A 26807-nucleotide genomic window follows, 5' to 3' on the forward strand; every position below is an offset into this window, starting at 1 on the left:
CAAACAAAGGAAGATTGCTTAGACAAAGAATGTATGAGAAGAATTGAGGAACGTAATATAGCACAAATGAAATTATTGTAGAGAACAACTCGAGCAAATCAGAATGAATATAATGAAAAGCGCTGTATAGCAAAGAGGGTCTGCAGTCAGAAGAAAAGAGCACTAGAAAAGAAAAAAACTGGAAGAAATTGAGCAGTTAGGAGAAGAGAAGCATAGTTGTGGAATGTACCAAAAGATTAAAGAAGGGAAGACCGAGTTCCAAGCCAGAACAAATATGTGTAGGAACAAAGAAGAGGATTTGATAGGGGAGAGTAATTAAATACTTGGCAGGTGGGCAGAATACTTCCAAGAGTTACTGAACCCAGAAGTAGAATGGTTAGAACAAGAGGAGCAGGTGGAACTAACTTACTATGGACCAGAAGTTTTAACACCAAAACCTGCACTGGGGGAAGTGATGCAAGCCATTAAGACCTTAAAAAACAATAAGGAACCTGGAGAAGATCAGATCTAGGCTGAACTTCTCAAGTATGGTGGGGAAACGCTGTGAAAAATAATTCATAAAATAATACTGAATATCTGGCAAGAGGAGAGCATGCCAAAGAAGTGGAAAACAGCTATAATGTGCCCCATACATAAAAAATAAATTAAATTGCCAGAACTATCGAGGAATCTCCCTACTAAGTACTACACATAGTTTTCTCCAAGATTCTAACCAGCGGGCTTACTTCATATGTGGAAGACAGAGTTGGAGACTATCAGAGTGGCTTTAGAAGAAATAGGCCAACAACTGACTAGATATTCACATTGTACATACTACTTGAAAAATGTTACGAACGTCAAATTAACATACACCAGCTCTATATTGACTTTAAACTAGCCTATGATAGCATCTCAAGAGTGGCATTGAAGAATGTAATGGAAGAGACTGGAATACCTAAGAAGCTCATTAAACTTTCTATGATGACCCTCAGCGAAACCAACTGTAGGGTAAAAATACAGGGTGAAATCTCCAGAGAAGTGAAAATGAAGAAGGGACTTAGACAGGGTGACAATATCTCCTCTTTGCTATTCAACCTTTGCCTAGAAAAAGTCATAAGTCAGATAGAATTAAATATCAGGGGAACCTTCTTAAATCGTTCACTGCAGTATCTATGCTGATGATGTGGCATTACTCGCACGATACACTGCTGTGCTAGGCGAAGCCTATCAACACCTGGAGAAAGGTGCAAGGGAACTTGGCCTGACAGTCAACATCGAAAAGACCAAGTATATGACAATGACCAACCAACAAAACCTAGCAAATCTCTGGATAGCCGACAGGGAGTTTGAAAGGGTGAGAGACTTCAAGTACCTTGGGTCGACTATCACTGAGACAAGTGACATTGGCAGTGAGGTGAAAGCCAGAATAGTAGCAGGTAACACATGCTACTTTGCCACATTACCCACGCTTAGGAGTTCGCTTCTATCATGTAATTCCAAAATCCTCATTTAAAAAACAGTTATAAGACCAGTTGTTATGTATGGTACCAAAACGTAGACCATGATTGCAAATGAGGAAAGGATCCTTAGCAAACGTGAAGAAAGGTGCTACACAAAATATATGGCCTAGTATATGAGCAAGAATGTTGGCACATTTGTACGAATGCAGAACTACTACACCTATTTGAAGAACCTGACATTGTTACTACCATTAAAATAAGAAGACAGGGCTCGGGCAGGGCACATGGTCAGAATAGAAGAAACAGAGCATGTAAGAGGATTTTTGATGGCAAGGCTGGAGGCAGACGGAGGAGGGGACGCCCCAGAAAGAGATGTGTAGATGGAGCTGAAGAAGACATGAAAAAGCTGGGTGTCAGAGGATGGAGACAGAACGCCATGGGTCGGATAGAATGGCAGGATATTGTGATGCAGGCCAAGGCCCTCCAAGGGCTGTAGAGCCGAGTGGTAGTAGTAGTAGTCTGCGTAATTTCCTCCAATTTATGCAGGTTCTCAAACCGTTGTTTGCATCTAAGTATTTATGCATAAGAGAGTTTCCTATACAGTGTCATTGTAACGTAATTAATTAAAACAGATTCGACTATATGACTCAGTGCAATAGACAACTTTTAAAAACTGTTTGTGTCACTTCTTCTATTACCCCAAAACTCGGCCACTGAGCCTGTATTTTTAACTTGTTTGTTTCTTTTCTGATGTAACGGCGAAAAAACTGAAAATAATAATGGACATGCTGGTGGTACAAATCACTTGCCTTATTTATTGTAAAAATTTCACATTGTCATACGCGTTGTTTCATCATGACACCTCACCGCCCTCTACAGTGTCACTGTGGCATTATTAATTAGAAGAGAGATTCAATAATGAGGGAAATAGGAAACGTAAAAAATATTGTTGGCTGTCACTTCTTATCAAGTTACGGAAAAGACGTCAGCAAAGTGGAGTCTGAGCTGTAGTACTTTGGCAAAAAAGTACAATACCGCACAGCTTTGAGCCAACTTCAGTTCCTTACATGAAATTAGATGTCGGTAAAACCCGTATACAAAGTTTCACGGTACTTCTGAAGGCGATCTATTTGTAGCAGCGGAGTAAAGACACTCGAAATACGCTAAGCACTATACGGGCTAAAATGCGCTGTCTCAAAATCACGTGACCTGAGATGCAGAAGATGTTACGGTCAGAATCCCGTTTCCGCTCATTCGAATGCTCACTGCATAGAAATTTATACTCTATGGTGCGGCATGTGAAATCAAAATCTAGTATCGCAGTTCCAACGATAGTCGAACATCCTTGTCGATTCTGTCCTCAGTGCGTGCTATGCTGCTATCGAAGATGGGGAGGAGGTATTCAAACAAATGCGTATTCGTGATACTGTTGATGGACGGAAATAAATAGTGACAGTGTGAAATACAACAATATTTTGCTGTTTTGAGATTATTTGATTTTTAAATGCTTTGATCTGAACACCGAAGATGATTTATTTAAGTTGTATTGGCAGGAGTTTAATAACAAGTTCCAGCATAACTCGACATAGTATTCGTAGGTACGATTAATTAATGTAGTAAGCATGATCAACTAATGATACTGCGTAGATAAACGAGAGAAAATATCACATAGCATTGTGTCAGATGTAGGTGAGCATGTGTCACATATTAACTTCTAACAATCAATGTTTTCGCAGATGCAGTCAGAAAACTACGACGTCACAGAAAGAAATTAATAAAATACGACGATATGCACTTTCGCGCTACATGCAATTTGTTCAAGGCTATGAGACGCTTTTGGAGAAGAAGTTCCCCGCGGCTCTACGTACGTACAGGATATTTACTGCCGGAATTAAGGATTTCTACAGAGACTTGAAGTCATTCTTTCAGATCTCAATGCAGATACATACCGCTCTGAGAGATCGCGCACTTTTAAGTCGAGGTGAACTTGAGTTGTATCACAAGATGAAGAAAGACATAGTGAAAGTTGCTCCAATGCTCTTTCTATCCGTTTTGCCCTTTACAAATTATATAGTTTTGCCAATGGTGTAAGTATATCCTGTCTCTTGCACTTAGTTATCTGTCAGCATATTTTGTGTGAAGTCTAACTCTGAACGGACGTCCACATTAATTACTAGCTCTGAGTTGTAATCAAGACTTTTGGACTAATAATTTGGCTACAAATGAAATTTGAAGCCGCCATATGAATCAATCATGTGTGAAATTTTGATGGTGGACGTGTGAATGTGGGTACTGTAGTTTGTGTAACTGCTTGTTTCCATTAGTATAGGCCTAATATGTCACATTTAGATACTTCCCTATGCACTTGATAGGTATATTGTACACGCACAATCTGCAAATCACTGTAGAGTTTTTGACAGGACGTTTTCAAAGCTTACCTTGCCGGAAGTGTATTTATGTTTCACACATATATCAGAATCATCCAATACATGAAGAAGATAAGGGAATGAAGTGTTCAGCTGGGTGGTAGTGCCATCTGGCTCAATATTTTAATACCAACATACCTTGCAATCCTTCTAAGCTGCTTCTGATGCTTTTAGCTGTTCGTCCTTTTATATCTTCCCTCTACTCCATTCCTTGAAATAACATAGTAAGTTAACAGATTGTAGATATTTTTAATGGTATTTATAGTTTGGACATTTCTGCATTCTTTGCAAACTGGATTTCTGTGAATTGCTTTCCAGTCCAGAAAGAATTGAGAGATCTGCTGCAGGAGATTAAAATTAATGATGAATATTTTTCATTAATCAAAGCCACTTACCGCCATCATTTCATCTTTCACTTCAGACGTGGTTACATAAGTACCTTCATGTTCATTTGTAACATCATTGCGGCCACCGTTTATCGGGTCACTGTGGCGGGCTTTAATTGGAGCCTATGATAGTTCCAGAAAATGTGCCCCCCCTCCCCAAAAAAGGGGGGGGGGCATGAATGAGATGGTGAGTGTTACCACTGGACCAGAAGCCATAAATTAGAAAAGGCGACTGATGTTCCACTAATGCTGTCAGATGAATATGAAGAGAAGTTACCTGCAGAAGCGTTAAGACTTTGAAATCTTTCAGGAGGAACCAAATGGTGTCTCCCCAAAGTTTGTTGGTTGGTTGATGTGGGAGAGGGGACCAAACAGCGAGGTAATTGGTCCCATCAGATTAGGGAAGGAGATTGGCCGCGTCCTTTCAGGCATTTGCCTGAAGCAATTTATGGAAATCACCGGAAAACCTCCCCTTTAAGTCCTCAAGTATTTCACACTTATATAATGTTGACAGCAAGTTAAGGTGACAAGTCGAAAAAACTTACTGCTAGATGATTTTCATATTCCAGCAGAACGTAATTTTGTTCAGGATTCATTTGGAGGGCATAGGTGAGGCCAGTGTGTTGGCATCCAGCAGAGTTTAGATCAGAGATGATTATTTTCATGGTGTCAGCACTTCTCAAAGCGTAACAGAAAAGCAAGGGGGGAGGAGGGGCGCCAACAGCTGGTTGTAAATATACAATGAGAATGCAGCAGACAGACAGTATTTTTTGTGGCAGTAAGTTGTTTCAGTTGTGCCAGATATTGACTCGAACATGGAATGTGCAACATATTTGGAAAAGCAGCAGTCATAAGCCTAAAATTAATTGGAATGTTCTCCACAACTGTAAAAAATATTTTATGTTGTGATATACAGCTGCAATAAGTACTTTTTGAAGTATTCAGTAACTCTTATTTGTTTTTCCTCATATGACAACACATGTTGATTTTGTCAGCTCACACACAGTCTGTCACCCACCCAACCTAACATAAACATTGAGTTGGACAGTTGATGTGTTAGTCCCAAAGCCTTCATTCCAAAAAGGCAGAGAAAATACCAAAGACATAGTGATCTCAATTTTAAGTCCACCCATTAAGAATATCAAGTAGTTCCATTTTTGGTGCTCAAAATATGTTCCCCTTTTCTTATTGGTTATTTTAATCTATGTGAAAAGAATGCATTATTGATGTATATATCTTATTGGAGGTGGAGTGCCTTGGCTTGCATTGGCCCTGTAGCCATTAATATCTAAAGATACTGGAGTTCTTATACTCACTTCTAAGCACATTTAAAATTGCTCTTCAATACTTATTGTCAGTAATAAAACTAAGCTTCAGCTGAAATTTGATTTGTACTTTCACAGTACAAGACACTGATGATTTTTTCATATTGACTTTTTTTCCCCAAAAAAAGTTTAGAGTTGAATCATGCACTCTGGACCTTCTACCTTATGTAAAACAATAAATTGGGAATTATTAAAAGGAAATTAAATGCATGTCCCATTATGTAGCCTACTCCTCCTACAAATTGTATGAATATCTAGATTCAAGAATTGAAAACTCATGATATCTACAAGGCAATGAACTGTAAAGCTGCATGACAAGTGTTAGTCTCAGGTGGAGACAAAAGGCCTCTGCTGTCAGAAATGTGGTAGCTATTTCCTCTGAATAATACTAGTAGTCAAGTAAACTTTTAAAAACAATAAGGGAAATTCTGGAAAAATGTAAAAATTTACGCCAAATAGCCGAATTGCTAAGTTGCAACAGGCTCACAAAGAATAATGAAGACTTCACTAGCTTTTGGAGGATTATTTTTTCTCCCTGTGAAACTTCATGTGTTGAGATGGTATTTGATATTATTTCAGTGGTTACAAAACTCAGTCAGATTTACAAAGAACTTGAGCCCACTTATCAATGTGATGTTGCAACCCCTCTGGCCTGAATGCGTGCACCAGTTTGGTTGGCAAAGCTGTCGTAAAGCCATTGTATCCTGTCTTAAGATAAGCTGCTCTAACTGGTCCTTGGTAATCTGGATACTGACACTGGGATCAAGTTGACATCCATGCTGGTCACACACGTTGTCAGGGATGGATCTGGGTATTTTACAGGCCATGGTACTACCTTAGTATTGTGCAGACATCTCATAGACACATTTGCTATGTGTGGATGAGAATTGTCGCGTCATGTTGAAAACGATACTGTTGCACGAGAAGTAACTCATGAGGATTTAGTATCTGATGGTGATTTCGATTCCCTGTCTAGCCTTAGTATTCACAGGGAAAACATACACTATGTTTTGCTTATGCAGAATAGGATAGAAAAGACGATGCAGGATGTCTTTTATGTACCATGTGCTGTCAGAGTTCCCTCAGCCGTTACCAGCCATGATCTGAAGTAATACCCAATGGCTCCCCATATCAATGCCAGAGTATCACCGCTGTGTCTCTCCAGTACACTGGAAGAGTAGAACATCTCCCAAGGCCATTGCCATACTCGTTGAGAATGGTCATCAGGGGTAGTGCAGAACCACGATTCATCACTGAACAGAACGTGATGCCACTCATCACCAGTACCACTCCTAACAGCCATTTGTGTTGTGGTGTTAATGGCAGCCTCCACATGGGAACATAATTTACTAGTCCTGCTGCTGCTAGTGTCTGAGCAACGGTGCAGGGTAACACCTAGTGTTGTAGGAATCTATTACTTTTTCTCAGTTGACAGGAGCAGGTGTGAAGGGATTACAATGTGCTTGGTGTACAATATTGTGTGCCTCCCTTGTGATAGTCAGACAAGGTTGACCAGAACCGTGACAATGAGTATGCCTGCCCATATGTTCCCATCTGGTCAAACATCGGGCCAATGATCCAAATGCCCCATAAATCAGGATATTGTACGATTCAACCAGCTGGCCAAGTAGAGATCCACAGTGGGGTCCCTTCCAAACTTCATCAGGTGCTGATAACATGCACAAGCATGCAGCGTCTCCGTGTTCTTCAGAGTGATCACTCAACATATGACCCTGTTCATGCACCTTATATACTGTACTGGGCCTGGTAACAATACTAATGCACTGTGGTGGCCATTCTACCTGTTAGAGAATTGCAACTCTCATTTTCGTATCCACCAGTGATGGGTACATGTACAAAGTTATATTGCCATCTGACCATGTCTTGTGGGTGCTTCACTTTTTATGTCAAGCATTTCATATCAAAACAAAAATTCACATGAGAAAACTGTAAAATTATGAGAGACAGAATGACTGGATAAACCAGAGGATTTGATGTCCCCTATTGGCTTTGACTGGTTATGTCATATTATGCCCTTAGCTGCTACACAAACAGTTCCGTATGTCGAGCAATAACATAGCATGTAGCCATGGCATGAAGATATAAACATGAAATAAAAATTGTACAAATTCATAAAATAAATATTGAAGATAAGGGAGAAACGCAGGAAATTGGGAGTTGGAGGGGGGTGGGGGAGACTGCAATCAAATATTAGCCGCAAAATTGATAATACACAGAACAAAGCAATCGCACACTAGTTTTGAAATGCGCGCGCGTACACACACACACACACACACACACACACACACACACACACACACACACAACTTACCAGTTGGCTTGCAGCCCATTGTCAATAACCTAATGTCGGAATCTGTTGTGGTTGTTATTATTATTGTTATTGTTATTATGTGTGATATAAGGATTCAAGCATCCTTCATTTTCCTGTGACAAATGTACATTTTTCCTTCACTTGGTCCAAGTTTTGGTGTGCCACTTTCACCCAGTGAAGAATCTCCTTCAAAGTTCTGAAAGTCGTAAGTTCTTTCTTTCTTTTCTGTTAATCTCCTGTAGTTGTGCTCATCAACAGTTGGCAAACACATGCCCTCCTATCCTACTGCTTAAAATTTATGAGTTTGATATGTGCTTTTTTAGTGTAAGTCATGTAATCTCAGATGTTTAGATATCTAAGTGAAATATAAATTATTTCTGTCCATATAATATCCGTTTCACACTTGGATGTTGGTAACTAGTGATATAAAATTCATTGAGCATTTTGATGACATTGTTGTCAGCATTGTACATCCTGGGCTTTACATGCACTTTATTTCCAGTGTTAAAATGTTTACTGAATGTCTAGATACCTGTTCCCTCGACAACTGCTGTGCTCTCATTTCTGGACCATTCAGCAGCGCGTGGAATTTGATGTTCATAATCTTCGGTCACGTTTATACCACTGTCGACCAGTGTTCAGAGCTTTGCAGGCACAGTTGGACAATATAGAAGATGAATCCTTACACAAACCATGGGCAAGGATTTTAAGTTTAATAGGAAGCGGTGTGCATCCAAAAACCGAGGATATTGTGAAGTGCATTGACTTATTTAAAGGACACCCATACCACATCCTGTATCTCTATACTGGTCATGTTGTAAGTATGACAGTTCATAGATTGTATCCTTATGTGGAATTAGGATAAGTTATGAAAGAAGTTGGTTAGAATTAGTAACAGAACTACTGTTGGTATTGTTATTTGAGTTTATGAATTACACAATTTTACATTTAATATAAACTGATAGATAAAAAGTCTACTCACTACGCGGCACACACCCACACAAAAGGATTTAGCTATTACAACCTTTCGGAGCCAGTGGTTCATTCTTCTGGCAGAAGAGTTGGCGGTCAATGAAGAGGGGTGAAGGAAAAGGACTGGAGGGCTGTAGGAGAAAGGGGACAGTTCAGAAATGTCACACAGAACCCTAGGTCAGGGGAGACTTACCAGATGGGGTGAAAAGGAAAGACCGATTGTTGGAGACTGCACAGGATGAGGTTTGAAATCTGAGAGCTTAAAGGTGTAAGACAGTGTAATATGCAAGACAGAGATTACTTCTAAAACATTGTGCAGGAGTTGATAAGACTGAAAAGCTAAGTGGGTTGTATATAACAGAGGTGGAAAGGGGGGACGGCAAAAAATAGACGAGTCAGAAAATGGAAGATGTAGGAAACTAAAATGGAGTGAAGAAAGGAATAGCTACTGTGAATAAATGCTGAGATGGAAGGAATTAACATAAATTAAGGCCAGGTGGGTGGCAAGAACCAAGGACATGTGCTAGTTCCCACATGTGGAGTTCTGAGAAACCGATGTCTGGGGGAGAATCCAGATGGTGTGTGCGGTGAGATAGGTACCAATGTCATGGCTGTCATGTACAGCATGCTCTGCAACATGATATTGTGTGTTGCCTTTATATACCCCTGCCTATGTCCATTCATCCTGACTGATAACTGCGTGGTAGTCCTGCCAATGTAGATGTCCAAACAGTGTTTACTTAACAGCTGGTATGTAACATGTCATTTCAAAGGTGGCTGTATGGGAGGTAACATGTTGATTTCACCCTCACCGTAGCCAGCTACACACTTTCGTCCACATCAAACCTACCAACAAACAACAGTACTTACATTTTGACAGTTGCCATCCTTTCCATGTCAAACATTCCCCCCCATACAGCCTTGGCATTCAAGATGGCATTGTTTGGATGCAGACTTTTTACAGGAATACACCACCACTCTCAATTCAGCCTTCACTGGACATAATTATCCCAGCAGCCTAGTTCAAAAGCAGATTTCCCAGGCCGTCACATCCAATCGTGGTATTGCTGATCCCTTCAAAAAACAACTTCGGAGCACACCACTTGTCACCCGGTATTATTCTGGTTTTTAATGTATCAATTAGCAACTTTGACAAGGCCATGACTTCCTAAAATTGTGCTCTGAAGTGAGATGCATTCTGTCTAAGATTTTGCCCACCACAACTGGAATAGCTTTTCGTCGCTCTCCCAATCTCTGCAACATCCTTGTCAGGCTCTTATGTTTCTTCTGCACCCATCTCCCTACCCTATGACTACCACCCAGTTGTCAGTCAGAATGAATGGGCATAGGCAGAAGGGGTATACAGGCAGCACACAATATCTTGTTGCAGAGCATGCTGTTCAAAACAGCCATGACCACAGTGCTTGTTTCACCACACGCGCCATCTGGGTTCTTCTCCCAGACACCAGTTTCTCAGAACTCTGCAAGTGGGAACTAGCACTACATTTCCTTGGTTCTCACCACCTACCTGGCCTTAATTTACGTTAATTCCTTCCGTCTCAGCACTTATTTACAGTAACTACTCATTTCTCCACTTCATTTTAGTTTCCTACATCTTTCATTTGCTGACTCGTCTATTTTTGTCGTCGCCCCCTCTCACCTCTGTTACATACAATGCACTTAGCTTTCCACTCTTATTAACTCATGCACGGAGTTTTAGTAGTAATCTCTGTTTGGTGTATTACCCTGTCTTTCACCTTTAAGCTCTCAGGTTTCAAATCTCGTTTGGTGTAGTCTCATCCCATCCGGTAAGTCTTCCCTGGTCCAAAGTTCAGACTCTTTTTTGAACTGTACCTCTGTCCATACAGCTCTCCAGTCCTCTTCCTTCCCCTTTGACTCTTCTGCCAGGAGGAGGAGCCCCTTTCTCTGAAAGCTTGTAATAGTTAAATCCTGGTGTGTGTGTGTGTGTGTGTGTGTTCCCCTAACGCCTCTTGGTAAGTAGATTTTTTATCTATCTGTTTAAATTATACTATCAACAATTTTACATTTGTAAGATTAATTATGTTAAAGGTCATGTTTGTGAGTACAGGTTAAAGATGCACTAGTAAAGCTTAAATGCCAGAAATTTTATGAGGGCGTTTTTTTTCCCCTTTTTTTCCAAACCTCCGATAGGCTATGAATAAGACAAGTTAATAGAAAACAATTGTTTTTTACCGACAGTTTTTGTACACTTATTGTTACTTTTCAGCATAATCACCGAAAAAAATGAGACATTTATCGAACCTGTGGACAAGCTTTGCAATACCCTCTTCAAAAAATGTTGCTGCCAATGATGGCAAATGAGTGTTGACGTTGTTTTGAAGATCTTCATTGCTTTGAAAGTGCTGCCCTCCCAGCCATATCATTAGTTCAGGGAAAAGGTGAATGTCGCTGGGTGCCAGGTCAGGACTGTACGGCGAATGATCGAAAATGTCCCATTGAAATTGTTCAAGGAGCCATTGGGTTGTGCTAGCAGTGTGTGGATGAGCATTGTCATGGATCAACACATTTCCTGAAGTCAGCATTCCTCTTTGTTTGTTTTGAATGGCTCTCCACAAACATCGTAAAGTTTAACAATAAGCAGCTGCATTGATAGTGGTTCCGGGCTGCATAAACTCTACAAGCAACACATCTTTTTGCTCCCGAAACATATTAGCCACAACCTTTATTGTTGAATGCTTGTTTGAATTTTTTTGGTTTGTTTGGTGAATTTGGATGCATCCATTGTTGTGATTGTTGTTGTGTTTCTGGTGTGTCATATTGGATTCAATTTTTGTCTGCAGTAACAGTTGATTTCAAAAAGTTCTCTCCTTCATCATGATAACAGTCAAGGAAATTTAAAGCTCACACCATTCAGTGACTTTTGTGGGCATCAGTCAACATTTCTGGAACCGAATGAGCACAAAGTTTTTTGTACACTAAACGTTCAGTAACGATAGTGTGTACAACAGGTCTTGAAACTTCCGGATTCCCATAGACAAAGCAGTTATGGTGAACATACGATTTTCTCTAACCATTCTGTCAACTCATTCAACAAGGTCAGCTGAAACGACAGACTTGCATCCTTGGCCCCCCTTCATCATGCACATCATTTCGGCCATCTTTAAACTTTCGGCACCATTCACGCACACAACCGTCAGTCATGACGTTATCACCCTACACTTGGCTCATTCTCCGATGAATTTCTGCTGCAGTGTTCCCTCCTGCTTGCAGAAACCAAATTACACTTCGTGATTCACACTTGGCGGGAGCAAAAATGATGGCAGCCATGTTTATGTGGCTGTAGTGCAATGCAGACTGATGCCTTGAGGTTGGCAATGGCGGAGTGTGTAGTGCGAGAGTTGTGCAGTAGCCTACAGCACATGTCCACTTCCTGCCGCTCGCATAGCTTCTATACTAAGCAATCGGAGGTTGTAAAAAGAAAAAACTGCCCTAGTCTAATGCCATGTTTATATGTCACTGCTACTTTCTGATGTTTCAAATTGATTGCCATGTAGTCTGTTCAATTTGCTGTAATAGTTTCTAATCATCATCAAGATTTTGCGCGTACAAAAAAATAAATTTGACTGGAGAACATTTCCAGGCTGTGTTTTTTATTATGTTAAATTGTCACTAATTGTGAAGATTGGCTTAAAAATGTATTGACAAAGAGCCCCATCGAATGCAAATTTATAATTGGTAGTGTGAATTCAAGTTGATCAACAGACATCCTAAGAATTTTTTCAGCTTTGGCACAGCATGAATATGAAACATTTTATATCAACAGGTGTGAAAAAACTGTGTTGCCAATGGATTCCACATAATCTGACTCCTGATCAAAAACAACACATTAATTGGCACAGAAAAACTCTGGGTGTTTGTAGCAGAACCTAAGCCTACCATAGTCTGATGAATTCACAGTGCTAATAAGAAGATGGTTGTTAGGTATTTTCCAAAATGGACCATATTGCTGTTGTAGCATCAGAATATAGGTGTCCATTACTGTGAAGTGGTACACAAATGTATGTTTACTACAAATGTTTAAGTTCACCCACAAGGCAAAAATTTCATTTCATGATGACAAATCGCTTCATGCAGCAAAACTAGAGACTTATTATCTGTATGCCCTAAAGGTCAGCATCGTGTACCGCCACCATACAGGCCTGACCTAGCACCTTGTAGAAAAAAAATAATTTAAAATATATGAAAAACTAATCTTGTTTGTTTTTGTAAAAAAATTTCAGTCTCACCCTTGTAAACGAGTGTTTTTTTGTAAACTGCACTACACTATTTCAGGTAGACCTTTTCCCGCAAAATGGTGAAATACTTTGCTGTGTAAAGAATGGAGCAATGGCATATTGAAATGCCAGCTTGCAGCTCAATGTTTTCATTTACACAGACTATAAGCTAAATGGTGTATTGCAAGAACAAGACGCAAGGTTGTAATTTGGGGGCCACATCCAAATCCATATCTGCCATTGTGATTTGAAATTTTATAGTGGTCTGATACATCAAGCATTGAAACACAACAGAAAATAGTATTCACAGTAGCTTTTGAGCTCTTGCACTTTTTTGCAATAAAAGTGCACAATCAGACCCAAACATACGCTCCCACGCAGTTGGTGATACTGATCATAGATTACTGAAGGCCATGGAAGTTGTGTGTGTGTGTGTGTGTGTGTGTGTGTGTGTGTGTGTGTGTGTGTGTGTAAGTGCGTACTTTAGGTAATGTGAATACTGTTTTCTGTTTCTATATTTCACACATCAGTCCACTAGAGGTGAGTTGTTGCCTTTCCCTTATTTTACATCTTGTTCCATCCAGGAATTTTCATTATTGTTATCATTTGAAGTTTTCTTTTGCTCTGTCACCCAAGACGAGCGTCACTATGGTCATAACTTAGTCAGAGCCCAGAACCTTTAAAGTGAGTCTGAGTATATACAATCTTTTACATTCTTCTGTCACTTATGGCGGAATAAAGAAAAGGGACCATAAGGTATACTAATTTGTCTTCTGTCTTACAGTTTTTGCTGATTTTTTTTTTTTTATTTGTTGCTGGGCTTTTGGAGAACTAAAATGGGACTTTTTAAAAACCTTGAAATTATCAAATTAGAATTCATGTTGTTATGGTAGTAGAGGATGAGATAAGTTAAGTAATAAACGTAATCCAATGCAGTTAAATAATTACTGTAAAGTTGTTTTCATAGTTACGTGAAAAAATATAGTCGATTGAAGTTTCTCTTGTCTTTTACAGTCAGGGAGCTTATATATCTTTGAAATCAGTATGGTACATGGTGTAGCAAAAGAGGTATCTTACAAACACCTTGTTCACGCCATGTTGCTTGTCATTTCGGGAAATTCAGTGGGTGGTATTAATAGGAGTGATAGATAAGATTCAAATGAGATCTGCACATTTTGTTACTTGGTCATGTAGTCAGTGCAAGAGTGACACAAGCACACTTAACCAACTCCATTGATATACACGGAGAAGCCTACTGCCGAACTTAAAGAGTATTACGAACAAAATGTTATTTTCTGTTTTGAAATGACCATGACAATAAAATCAGAGAAATTTAGCCCTAGACACAGACTGTAGTGTTGAAGGTATAATGATGTTTTGTGTGTAACTTGGCAACTATCGTATAGTAACAAGTCACTAAATACCTGACATTCTTTGGAAATGGAGCAGCAGATTAATTTATTTGAGATTGGTAGGAAGAAAAATTATCAAATCCGCACATTTTCATGGCCGCGATGCAGTCAAACACGGATCGACACTAAGGGACGAAAAGATTTATTGACTTTAAAAGAAATCAACTCTACACAACTGAAAATGATTGCTTCAAAAATGATAGGAATACGATAATGTTCCTCCTGCCTCAATGCTGCATTCTGCGTTCGGTCCATCAGCGTAATAATAATTTCTGGAGATAAACTGATAAAAAATGATTAACATTCAAGTAATGAGGAGATGGATATACTTAACGATAATTTGTCTAAATAAGCACACTTCGTATATAACACACGTTTTTTAATGCTACGTACCTTTTTATATTACAGTTACAATAGCTGGTGCGTATTAACAAAAGCTTTGCACATCATAGGCAATACTTGAGGTTAATGTCCTCTTGATGGTGCCTGCTCGTAATTAATCATATAAAACTATGTTTTCTATATTAAAAACAAAGATTCCAAGACTTACCAAGTGGGAAAGCGCCGGCAGACAGGCACATGAACAAAACACACAAACACACACACAGAATTACTAGCTTTCGCAACCGATGGTTGCTTCTTCAGGAAGGAGAGGGAAAGACGAAAGGATGTGGGTTTTAAGGGAGAGGGTAAGGAGTCATTCCAATCCCGGGAGCGGAAAGACTTCCCTTAGGGGAAAAAATGGACAGGTGTACACTCGCGCGCGCGCGCACACACACGCACACACACACACACACACACACACACACACACACACACACACACACACACACACACACACACACACATATATATATATATATATATCCATCCGTATGTGCGGATGGATATGTGTGTGTGTGTGTGTGTGTGTGTGTGTGTGTGTGTGCGAGTGTACACCTGTCCATTTTTCCCCCTAAGGGAAGTCTTTCCGCTCCCGGGATTGGAATGACTCCTTACCCTCTCCCTTAAAACCCACATCCTTCCTGAAGAAGCAACCATCGGTTGCGAAAGCTAGTAATTCTGTGTGTGTGTGTGTGTGTGTGTGTGTGTGTGTGTGTGTGTGTGTGTGTGTGTTTTGTTCATGTGCCTGTCTGCTGGCGCTTTCCCGCTTGGTAAGTCTTGGAATCTTTGTTTTTAATATATTTTTCCCATGTGGAAGTTTCTTTCTATTTTATTTACAAACTATGTTTTCTGATTGAGAAGGCAATTGGCACATTTACAGACTATTTTGCACAAATTATAAAATACAGATTGTGGAATGCGGCAAGTCTGCATCCGCCTTTCATGGAATAGAAACAGTAACAGGTGAAGTGCTCAAGGCCTCATTTGTCTTGAAATAATAGAATTCTTTTTATATCATTAATCGATACGTGTACATAGTGATTTACAGCTGCCGCGCAGGAGCGACAAAGATAAACAATAATAGATTCTGTTGGGTGCTATGCGATGGTTCATTTCTTTTACATTACAATTGTTGATAACTTGAGGCCATCAGGCATATACTAATGTTTGTGAGGCGAAAATTACCTGTATTACAAGATCTGTCAACAGTTGTTCATCTCGTGCACTGCTTGCAAATGGAACTTTAGGAAGATGAAACAATAAGATACAATAAATTTTTCTGTCACTGTGTTGAGAGGTTTCAAGGAATTCTTCTTTTCAATGGCAGGTATGATGAGGGGAGAGATCAAAAGGAACGAAATGGTTGATGCTGTTTAATTGACCAGAAATTAGTACACTTTATTAACTATATTATTTACAAATCTTCCACATAATGCACCTGTGTTTAAATATTAACAATGCCTTTGACTTGTAAGACAATGCATCTAAGGCCTATAATCTACTTACAGCAAAAATACAGAGTACATGCTGGGTGACAAATGAACTCAGCAGCCTTATTAACAGTTATTTTTGTTTCTGTCTTATGCCATCTACTTGTCGGTCATGCTAGGCCCATCCATTGTTTTCCCTTGTGTAATGAGCCACCTTCACAATGTGGTTTTGGATCCAGACTGATGATCTCCCAAATATTAGTGGAATGTCCCCATCTTTTGATACTAGTATAGCCTTTCCAATTCCTTGTCTTAATATTAGGAGATGATTCACGGATGGTTGAAACTGGTTCTCAGTTTCCTTCGTGAAAGTGGTTTTTATTTTCAGTTCTAATATTTTGCATTCTTCCTGGAGCAAGGTCAGGGTGGCCGTGGTTGGGGCCTCTCTCCGCATTTTCTGGGTCTGGAAGCCATGGCTACTTCCCCGGGCAAGGACCGCTCTTTTATCCCTGCTTTTCCATTTTTAGATTTGACCCGCCCTTTTACACCTTCTGGTGTGTGCGTGTGTTTTTAGCTTCCTCACTTTATAGTTTGACCCTTCTGACTGGATCTGTCCACTTTTCATGGATGGCTTTTTCAGAATTTGAGTAGCCATCCTATCCTCTGACAGTTTGCCCCCTTAAGAGCATAATTGGTTATCACGCCATTAAAAATCTCAAAAATCAATTATCTTCACCTTGCCCAATGATGACCTGGACTTTGCTTTTTTTGCAGTGATGAATTCGTATCTTTTAAGTGTTTGTTTCGCTCCTTCGTCTTGGGGTCATTGTGATACACCTAGCACTCATGCTTGGTGATTAGATAGCTAAAGAAGATTAGCCTGAGACAACCGAATTTCCTCTGATGCTTTGATTCTGTTGTGTGTTTTGAATCCGTGTGAACAGATTCTGGCAGGCTGTATTTAGAATGTCATGCAAGATTTTGAAAACCAATGAATGACAGTTTTTCCACTATCACTTCGATTGTGATACACCAGTCTTTGAGCACTGGGGTGTCCACATCTTAACAATTTCCAGTTCTTCACACAAATGTGGCCTGCTAGTTTGTTCTTTATCATCCAGAATTGTTCAGCCTCACTGGATGCATCTGTGCCACCTATCCACTGTGACACGCATTGTTGTCGTACACTTCCACTAATTCACCATGGATTATTTTAGCTTTGTTGCTCTTCAGATGAAGAAAACATATTATCATGTGATACTGTACTTTATCGATGGGCTCTGCCATTATGTTTTGGCTCCTCCAATGATGTGCTTTGTTACTGTGGCCTGTGGATTTCACTGTGTATCATGACTGCATATATATATATATATACACACACACACACACTCCTCCGAACAAACAAAGAAAATTATTTCATAGCTTTATTTTTTTGGTATGATTATTAAAACTTTTGACTGCCTGCCTTAATGGTCAATATGTGCGGTGGTACCTCACTTGATCAGGAACGTAGGATAGAGAACTTAGAAAGAGAATGGAATTGATGGAAGTTGTATACACTGGGAATTAGTGAAGTGTGGTGGCAGGAAGAGCAGGTTAGGCCAGGATTAGCAATACAAAATCAAATAGGAATAATGCAGAAGTAAGTCTTAACAGTGAGTAGGAAAATAGGAATGCAGGTAAGTTACTATGAACAGCATAGTGAATGCATTCTCATAGTCAAGGTAGCTTTTTGTCTAATATCTGTCCAAATAGAACAAGTTGATATTTCTATTTGCTCCACAAGTGATGAACAGAATGAAAGAATGTATGATGAGATGAATTAGGCAGATTGACTGTTCACAGAAGCTTGCGCACGTTCAGTTTCTAGGCACCAAGGCTATGATATGAAAGTATAGCAGTCATGTTAAGGAGAACTTTGTTTTTGTTGTTTTGGAACTCTATATCTGACTGATGCTTCATTGGTGTGCGTGCGTCAAACATAACAGTAATTACCTGCAATAGCTCTATCAAATTTGTATGTTATTTGTAGGAACAGGCTGTCAGTATGTTCCTAGTTAAATGGAAAATCTGTGTGTAAAAGCAGGCCTTGACCCTTTCTGATTTGTTGTGTAGTCATGGAGGTATGGACAAACAATCTCCGAGCATATTAAAGCATCACGGTGCTCAAACCAACTTTCCAGTAATTCTTTAAGGGGATACTTGAAGAGCAGCAACTTGCAAGACGATTCCTGCATACATTTGGGAGGACTGGGAATATGCATTTTTATGTAGTCTCAGCTGATGGGTAGCAGCATCTAGAAACATATACTTTGGAGTGCTGCCAGAGATCTGTTGAAATTGTTTGGTAGTGTTTTAGAGATACATACCGGATTTAGAACATACTACAGTGAGTCCTCTTGTACCTTTAAATTAGTGTACTGGTTATTAATAACAAATCCTTTGATTACACATGTATGTGTACAGAACCCTCCATACTGAGTTCATATTCGTGAATGCATCATGCAGTTGACTGCCTGGCTGTTTCCTTATCTTCGTCCTTGCAGCTGAGATTATTCAGTTATCAAAAGTAAAATGTGGTATAATTGCTAAATAAACTCTGTTGTTTTACTTACTTTCTAACACTGTGATGAAATTGAGTTGTTTTGCTGCAAAAAATTGATTGGTTGCTGAGTGCAATTAAGTCACCTGCCACAGACAATACAAGAGGCCGCATAATTGGCAAATGTTATTACTTCAGTTGTTGTGCTTGCTGATGCAATAGGAACTGTCATTACGATGCCACGTAGTTACATCACGAGTTGCATCTGAGGGCCCAGAGTTGAAATATCAACTCAGCAAGAAAGCAGAGCCAACACGGGTGGCCCGGTTACTTGTCATCTGAGCCACAGAATATTTATGGCTTACTTGATCAAAACCGATGCTGTATCAAAATAAGGATGGGCCAAGACCTTATGAATACTCATCATTTTTACTCGGGTATGAGTCTTGGTCTGAGAATCTACGTGACTCAACCAGCCACTCTGTCCAGACTGTGACACTGCTAGCTGTGGTGCTGCTGCTGGTGCCGGGTCCAATACTGTGGAGTTACTGCTCTCCAACCAGCAGGCCCACTTTAGCTGCTGCCAATCTCCTGCCCTGGAGATAGCTAGAGCCAGGGACTGTGCAGCCAAAATACATGCTGCCTGCCTCTGCTAGTGATGGGCACCATCTCATCCATGCTGGCTCCACAACATTATTTTGTGTGCTATGTCCGGGGCTGCCAGGCAGTCCATAATCTGCATTATGAGCAGTCATGTGCTACTGCGGCCAACAGCCTTGCTGAGCTGCTGCTGTAATCATCAGTGGCCACCTGACACTGTAAGCTGTCAGGACACCGTGCAGCCAACCGCACCTCCTCGAAGGCTGCGGGGTGTCGACTTCTCCAAGTATCAACACAATTGCTTTTGTTGGTGAACAATAAATTAATGTTTAAACATTGATGTTTCCATGACAACATGTCAGACGACTACCAGGCATCCACTCACTGCTACCCTGCCCTTTAACTACTGTATTTTGCCACCATGACCACTATAACACACTTATATCTGGATAAGGCATTCTCCTCTGATTAAGATTGCTCATGGTGCAACAGTGAGCTGTGCTTAAAGCAAAAAAATATTTGTCATATTTAATAGAGTGTGTGTTTTTCAAACCCTACTTATTCGTCGACAGTGATGTGTGGCGAGTACCATTTTTGTATGATTACAAAAGCTGTTGAAATGCTATTCTAGTTTACTGTTAATTCTCATGATTCTCTCTTTGATGTAATTCAGTTGAAAAGAATCTACCTAATCAGGAATGGTTAGCAGGAGAATTGTGTGAGTCTTGAAGAGCGGCAGCAGCAGCAGCCTTTTCAGTAACTGTAGGGGCAACAGCCTGGATGATTGACTGGTCTGGCCTTCTAACATAAACCAAAACAACCTTGCTGTGCTGGTACAAACGACTGAAAGCAAGGGGAAACTACAGCTGTAATTTTTCCTGAGGGCATGGTTAAATGATAATGGAATCCTCTTGGGTAAAATATTCCAGAAGCAAAATAGTCCCCATTTCCAGGCCGCCGACATCATCAGGAGAAACAAAACTGGCGTTCTGCAGGTTGGAGCAAGGAATGTTACATTTCTAAATTGGGCAGTTAGATTAGAAATTTTAAAAAGGGAAATGGGGGTAGGTTCAAATTTGATATAGTGCAAACTATGGAAGTTCGGTGGCAAGGGGAGCAGGACTTCTGGTCAGGTGAATACAGCGTTATCAAACAGGGGTAATGCAGGAGTAGGTTTAATAATGAATAAGAAAATTGGGATGCTAGTAAGCTAATATTAACAGCGCATTGAATGCATTATCATAGCCAATATAGACAAGAAGCACACACCAACCACATTAGTCCCAATTTATATGCCAACTACCCCTGTATATGATGAAGACATTGAAGAAGTTATGTGGAGATAAAAGAAATTATTCAGATAGTTAATGGATACGGGGAATGGAATTCGATAGTAGGAAAAGGAAGAGAAGGAATAAAAATAAGTATATGAATATGGACAAGGGGAAAGGAATAAAAGAAGAAGCCACCTTGTACAATTTTGCATAGAGAATAATTTTATCATTGATCTGGAAACACCAGAAGGTGTCAGTTGATTTATATGACGATAAGACGGATTTCAGAATCAGATTTTAAATTGTAAGACATTTCCAGGAGCAGATGTGGACACTGACCACGATTTATTGTTAGGAACAGTAGATTAAAACAGAAGGAATTGCAAAAAGATAGGCAGTTAATGAGACTGGACCTCAATTACCATAGGTTGTCGAGAGTTTCGTAGAGAGCATAGGTGAAAATAAATACAGTGAAACCTCTATATAACGTTTTTCAAGGGACCACAAATTCTGAACACTGTATAGAGGAAAACACTATAAAGAGGAAGGCTTCCAAATATTAATTATAGAGCATTACTTAAGATAGGGATACCACTAATCAGCTTTGACAAATGGTGCCATAGATGACATTTTAAATTTTCACAATACCATAATATGATATTCATTGCAAATGATCAATGTATCAAATGATTAGTTTTTTGTAAATAAAAAATGGGGCCCAGTAGGTGGATGGGTGAAAGTAAATGGATCAGTTTGTACTGTAAAAAGTTATAACAGATTCTTAAGATATGATATCGTTGTCCAAAGCTGACAGGTGGTATTCCGTTCTTCAGTTGACCCACTTATAGAATAAGAGCCAAATTTTGTTTATGATATACTGCACATATTACATAAAAACACTGTAAGTAGTGCAGATTAAAAAAGAATTAGTCACAAAAAAATTACTTTAATAATTAAATTATGGAATGGAACTTAAATTTGACAAAACTCTAAGAACCTATGCAATCTGAAAATCGCATACCTATGATTTTTTAAAAATATTCATTAGTTTGTTTCCTATTGTCCTTGACTGTATGGCAATCATTTATTGCTCGTTCTGTCCTCAAGTCTATGGGCCATAATATATCTCCTGAATGTTTCAAAGGCTTCAGCTGCCTTAGGATATGAGGGCACAGGATCATCTACCTTGTCACTGTCACTTTCACTATCACTATTATTCTCCAAGCTTCTCTCTGCAGTCAGCTCCTCAATACTTTGTACTCCTGTAGTTGCCACGTTGTCATCCACAGCCACTAAGTCCTCAAAAGTGACAGAATCACTGCCTAGTAATTCCTGAAACTCTTGCAGATCACTTGCAACAGCTTCCACAGGAGCTGCCATCTCATTCTCACAGAATCTGCTTTTGTGAAACAGTTTTTAATAGTTTCAGCACTGACTTCCCTCCACGAGTACATAATTAAATTCATTGCATGTAAAATATTCAGCTTCAGTTGTGAGCTCTGCTGGCTGCCCGGTTTTCTTTGGCCCATCAAATTCAAGGCCTTTTTTTTTTTTACAAGGGCTGTACTATTCCCAAGTCCAAAGGTTGCAGGTGGCTGGTGCAGTTGGGTGGCAGGAAAATTACTTTCACATTTCTCAGAAAGGATACGTCTTGTGGATGTGCTGCACATCTATCCACAAACAGCAGCACTCCACATTTTGGCATCAAATTCTCTGAGAAAACGTAATTTTATCACTCGCCATCCATGCCTTGGCATTGTTTGTGTATTTGCACGGAAACATGGAAATGTTTTTGAAGCACCTCGGAGTTTTTGGCTTCCTGATAACCAAAGGTTTCAGTTTTTCACTGTCATCGGAATTTGCACACAACAAAACGGTAAGACGTTTCTTGATCTTCTTACTGCCATGGCAATTTTCCCCACGAAAAGTAAATCTCTTATCCAGCATTAAATTGTAAAAAAACATGCCGCTTTCGTCAGTGTTATACATGTCACCCAGTTTGTAGCCATGTATCAGAATAGGGAGAGTCTGCATCCACTGAGTTGCAGCTGGTTTGTCCACACTTTTACTTTCTCCACATTCCGCTTTGTATACACCACCATTATGCTGTCAAAATTTATTAATCCGTCCACTGCATGCCTTAAAATTTTCCATTCCTAACTGCAGTGATATTTGAAGCACCTTCTCCTTCAGAATAGTTAAGTTTATAGGAATGTTTGCAGCATGTGCTTGCTGAAACCAAGCTAATAAAACTTCCTCCATTTCACCGTAAGTCGAGAGTTTCACACGCATACGTTTCGAATTTCCACAATTCTCAAACCCTTCCATTATCGATGATCTGTTTTGATAGTAGTGTTGAGTGTACCAGTTCAAATTGCTTCGCTAGCTCCACGTGACTCTCACCAGGAGATGCCTCCACTTTTTTTAATAACAAAACACTTCTCTTCCACAGAAATGTTCTTCCATTTTTCACTCATGTGCACTGATAAAAGCTTTTTTTTTTTTTAAGAAAGTTATATTGAAGACACACTCTCACTAGACACACAAACTGTTTGCTGTTCAGCTCACACAACACGCTATGAATACAAAGCATTGACTGAAATGGCACCAAAAAGATTGCAAGCAGAATGTGCATCACGTCATGTGACCGGGTTCTGCCGCTGACATGTGAAATACACTGAGCACGGGCTTTCTGAGCCGGTGCAAATTGTGAATCCACAGAACGGAAAACTGTGTGTCTACATCCAGTCACTTAATCGTTATAAAGAGGTAAATAATTGACCAGGGTTCCAAAAATGTGAGCATTACATGGAGGAAATTGTGATATAGAGGAAACTCGGTAAAGAGGAAAATTTAACATTGTTTATATGGGCTTTTAGCTGGGACCTAAAAAAATGGATGTAATATACAGGAAAACATTATATGGAGGAACGTTATAAAGAGGTTTCACTGTACAAATATTTAAAAAAAAAGGCTAAGCATGAATGGCCATATGACATATGTAAGGAATTAGAAGCATGTGTGACTTGAGAAAAGACAATATACCAGCTTGAGGAAAATTAAAGAGGCCTTTGGAGAAAAGAGGAGCAGCTGCAAGAGCTCAGATAGAAAACTAGTACTAAGCAATGAAGGGAAACCTTGAAGATGGTAGTATACAGAGCTTCTATAAAAGGAGATGAGCATGAGGCAGCATTATAGAAAAGGAAGAGGACATAGATGAGATGGTACATACGATATGCAAGCACAATTTGATAGAACAGTGAAAAACTGAAGTTGAAACAAGCCCTATGGAGTAGACGACATTCTGTCAGGAATACTGATAGCCTTGGGAGAGCCATCCATGGCAAAACTATTCCATCTGGTTTTCACGATGTATGAGCCAGGCAAAATATCTTCAGACTCAAGAAGAATGTAAAAGAAAGCAGGTGTAGACAGGTGTGAATATTACCAGACCATCAGTTCCATAAGCCATTGTTGGCAAAACACTAACACAAATTCTCTACAGAAAAATGGAAAAACTGGTAGAAGCCGGCCTCGGGGAAGATTGGTTTGGATTCTGGTGTAATGTAGGACCACATGAGGCAATACTGACCCTGTGATCTGTATTAGAAGACAGGCTGAGGAAAGGCAAACCTTACATTTATAACATTTGTAGAATTAAGAGAAAGCTTTTGATGGTGTTGAGTGGAATACTGTTTCTGAAATTTTGAAGGCAGTAGGAGTAAAATGGAGGAAGTGAAAGGCTATTTACAACTTGCACGAAAACCAGATGGTAGTTACAAGAGTCGAGGGACATGAAAAGGAAGCAGTGGTTGACAAAGGAGTGAGACAGGATTGTAGCCAATCACTCATGTTATTCAGTCTGCACTGAGCAAGCAGTAAAGGAAACAAAAGAAAAATTTGGAGTAGAAATTAAAGTTTAGGTAGAACAAATAAAAACTTTGAGGTTTTCTGACGACATTGTAATTTTGTCAGGAACAGCAAAAGACTTGGAGAGTGTCTTGAAAGGGGGATATAAGATGAATAGCAACAAAAGTAAAACAAAGATAATGGAATGTAGTAGAATTAAACCAGGTGATGCTGAGGGAATTAGATTAGGAAATGAAACTCTTAACGTAGAAGATGAGTTTTGTGACTTGCCCAACAAAGTAACATGATGGCTGAAGTAGAGAGGAGATAAAATGTAGACTGGCAATGGCAAGAAAAGTGTTTCTGAAGCAGAAAATTTTAACTCCAAATATAGTGTTAGGAAGCCTTTCCTGAAGGCGTATAGCCTTACATGGAGGTGAAAAATGGACAATAAACTGTTCAGACAAGAAGAGGATAGAAGCTTTTGAGATGTGGTGCTACAGAGGAATACTGTAGATAGCTAGCCTGTAATTAATGAGAAAGTTCAATAAAATTGGAGAAAATTTTTTGGCACAACTTGACTACAAGAAGGGATCAGTTGATAAGACACATTCTGAGACACCAAGGGATCACTAATTTATTATTAGAGGAAAGTGTGGAGTGGGAAGGGGGTGGTGGTAATAATCTTTCAAGGGATACCAAGAGATGAAAACACAGTAAGCAGATTCAGAATGATGTAGGTTGCAATAGTTATTTGAAGATGAAGAGCCTTGTGCAGGATAGAACAGCATGGAGAGCTGCATCAAAATTATTTTCAGGCTGAAGACTACAACAACAGTGTAACATTTAATATATTACAAATTTGCAGTAAATATTAGCATTGTACTACCTCTACATGCTGGTCAGAAGATCTTTATTTATGGATTCATTCTCTAGCAGTCTCCAATCCAACTACTCCTCCACATAAGCTACACCTGTTTCTGAGTGGACTGAACCAGTGGGCAACCTAATTTAGCAGTTGTTGGGTAACCTATAGTTAAATGTCAGACTCATGGTAAAAAGTTCTAAGAGTTGCCAAAAGTGAAAGTAGTAATTGTTAGGACTCACCAGGGACCCACTATAGCCTGACATTTTTACCACACATTCCTTGAAAAGGGCAGCCAATTCTGTTTTACGATTTATTATTACACTCACTGAATCAAGCAGAAAATTAAGAAGAGGGTAGCTTCTAAACAGATTTCCATAATGTTCGAGACAAGAAACTAATTCTTTACCACACACACCCGTGCGCGTTTTTGGGGGAGGGTGCTTCTCATAATTATTAGAATTGTTTCATTTGTTGAGTGTCTTAAAAGAAAGCAGAAGATAGATTCAGTTCACTGTTTTGTTCCAGAGACATCTTCTTAAAATGCATGGCATGCATGTTGGATGGCGACGCAGGTACCGGTTATCTGATCGAGCTCGAATCATACACGAAATGGATATGGCAATTTTGAGGGAAGGTGGAGTGAAAGCAATGAGCCATGACCAGCTGAGATGGGTATGATACTTGTATTTAAAGGTGTAACATACTGTGTTTTGTATCCAGAATCTTACTGAGTTGACTTTCAACAGGCTTGTTTCCTCCGTGGATTAAATCCTGTTAATGTGAAAGAAGATGATCTGATAGAATGGATAAATAACTGGATTGCAGTCTCAAAGCACGTGGATGAAAATAGTTTGTCACTTTTGCTACATTGCCCTATTCTGCTGGCATACAATCAGCCCGGTAACTGGGCGCTCATATATTGAGTGTGCATTTGAAATTTGGCTCTGTACCCTCTCATAAATTTGGTATGCAAATTACAGGCATTTCTTCAAATTTCCGCCTTCTGATAAGTGAATGCTGAAACATAGCACAGGCAACATAACTGATTCCATGTGGGATTTATTGCAATGATCATTCTAACACTAATAATTTTATGGAAAAGCATGAACCATCTGTGTTTATTTTTTCATCATACTGTGTTATCGGAACTAATAAAGAATTTGGAAATTTCTGCTCACTGAAATTTATTTTACTCTTCCAAAGTGGTATAAATTGTCACGATAAAATGAAAGTGACATTATGAAAACAGTTAAAAAAAAAAAGCTTGTTGGTATGAGATTTGAAATATATGTATAAACAAACTGTGTATTCC

At 39.4% G+C, this 26807-nt stretch overlaps 1 protein-coding gene across 1 annotated transcript; it reads left to right on the top strand.

Annotated features, from left to right (window-relative positions):
• Positions 1-2785: 2785 nt before the first annotated feature.
• LOC126267171 (LETM1 domain-containing protein 1-like) lies at positions 2786-26672 on the top strand. The gene is made up of 5 exons (XM_049972130.1): positions 2786-3037; positions 3176-3526; positions 8437-8725; positions 26021-26167; positions 26242-26672. Exons 1-5 carry the CDS (start codon positions 2967-2969, stop codon positions 26416-26418), a joined length of 1035 nt encoding a protein of 344 aa, XP_049828087.1. The 5' UTR covers positions 2786-2966; the 3' UTR covers positions 26419-26672.
• The last annotated feature ends 135 nt before the right edge of the window (positions 26673-26807 follow it).

The sequence above is a fragment of the Schistocerca gregaria genome, chromosome 4, assembly GCF_023897955.1.
Source record: "Schistocerca gregaria isolate iqSchGreg1 chromosome 4, iqSchGreg1.2, whole genome shotgun sequence".
Lineage (NCBI taxonomy): Eukaryota > Metazoa > Arthropoda > Insecta > Orthoptera > Acrididae > Schistocerca > Schistocerca gregaria.